Source organism: Vollenhovia emeryi, unplaced genomic scaffold, assembly GCF_000949405.1.
Source record: "Vollenhovia emeryi isolate VEMERY1.0 unplaced genomic scaffold, V.emery_V1.0 DF940075.1, whole genome shotgun sequence".
Lineage (NCBI taxonomy): Eukaryota > Metazoa > Arthropoda > Insecta > Hymenoptera > Formicidae > Vollenhovia > Vollenhovia emeryi.
Window position 1 is genome coordinate 11,466 of NW_011966291.1, and position 1,704 is coordinate 13,169.

Genomic DNA, 1,704 nt, shown 5'->3' on the forward strand with positions numbered 1-1,704 from the left:
TGGATAGACAACATCATTAACAAAATAACCCTCTCGAAACAAAGAGTCAAGCTCGAGCACAAAATCATGCAGATATGCATACAGATCATTTGGATCTTTCTTTCCAAGGTAAATGCCTATAGTAAATGGCATGTTTTCAGTACCAACTAGATGACCAAGAATAGGCCAGAACTTCAATGGGGAACTTTTTGAAAGCGGCAAGCCATCTATGTTGATATCAATGACCACTCTACCATATTTTCTTAGATATTCCTGTAGATCCATAAAGTCCAAGTTCTTCCGAATACCCTTGTACCACATGAAGCTGCCATCTTCCCACTCCGACACTTCAATGTATCCTGGAGTTTGCAATAACGTTTTATATGATTTTGGTAAATTAGGAAACACAACTGATAACCTAATCAATAATTCATCTAACTTCCTCATGGATGCTGCACCACCATTTCGACCCCACTGACGAATAACTTTCTGAACATATTCTTCTATTTCAAGATTTTCATTTTGATCACCACTGCTCTCACTTCTCTGACTGTAAACGGATGTACATCCACTTCCAATTTCCTGTTGATTTTGGATTTCTAATTCTGAAGCAGCTCCCTCAACTGGATCACCGATATCATTACTATTTGAGTCCACATCATTATGTCCAACAATATCCTCTGCCATTTCAAATGCTAAATTGTTACGGTCAGATCCTTGAGAAGCAAAATCATTGATATCATTATCATCGTCGTTTGTAGGGTACAGAGCATCTGCAACATCCCTGATAGCAAGAAGCTCCTGCCTTCTCCTTAAATATCTTTCCACCTGCCGATTTTGTCTGCGCCGCAAAACTTCTTTCTTGACCTAGCAATGTCAACAAGCAGCTTTAAAAATGCATAGGACTTAAGACTTTCAGAAGAAACTTTGAATTCAGAAGAAACTTTGATGAACATCAAAACCTTGCATCACCAAAATCTGGTGATTATTTAATGAATTTAGATTCTCGAAAATGCACACAACCAGATGGATAGGCCTCTACTTTTGCGAACACCCTGTTATCTATGATATACATACATTAAAATATCCTTTACTGAAATTTTATACTGGCAGTATTAAATTGGCCAGTGATTAATTAATAATTTTGCGATATATACATAGAAAATAGGTTAGGTAATTCCTTGCATATGTAACTTGCATATCGCGTAAGAGTTACCGGAGACGCAATATAACCGTTTGAAGTAAAAATATTATACGTACCGGGGGAGGTCCCTCAGAGTTCTGATCGTCACTCATTATTATTTTTCACAATCAAAATTTGCATGCACTTCGTCACTCCAGCAGCTTACAGTGAAACAAAAACGCGGGATTGTCAAGCCTATCTCACAATGCCAGGCAACAGCCAATAGGAATAGGGAATAAAATTTTTGACGCGTTGGATTCGTCGGAAATTTTCTTCCAACCAATCCAACGCGGCAGAAATTCTATTCCCTGTTCCTATTGCCTGTTGCCTGGCATTAATGTGTGATAGGCTCAAGCAAACCAAGTATGCCAATACAAATGGCCGCGTTCATCAGACCTGCTAAAATGTTGTCTTATCAATACTTTCATTCGTTGATTGGTTTATTCTGCTGAACGCGCTCAATTACCAAAGTATACTTATTTGTCGGTGTAAATATATATCTGTCCCGAATATATATAAATATGTATATATTAAATATATAA

General features: G+C 37.5%; 1 protein-coding gene across 3 annotated transcripts in view; it reads right to left on the bottom strand.

Annotated features, from left to right (window-relative positions):
• The window catches only part of LOC105556365, a 12,635-nt gene extending 11,237 nt beyond the window's left edge, over positions 1-1,398 (bottom strand). The window contains exon 1 of one of the 3 annotated variants that reach the window (XM_012003450.1): positions 1,240-1,398. In XM_012003450.1, the coding sequence (XP_011858840.1) occupies positions 1,240-1,275 (36 nt within the window). In that variant the 5' untranslated portion in view covers positions 1,276-1,398. Of the gene's footprint in view, positions 1-233; positions 296-1,056 lie in introns of those variants that run through there. The other 2 variants (XM_012003453.1, XM_012003451.1) reach the window with 2 other exon arrangements.
• Between the last annotated feature and the right edge of the window lie 306 nt (positions 1,399-1,704).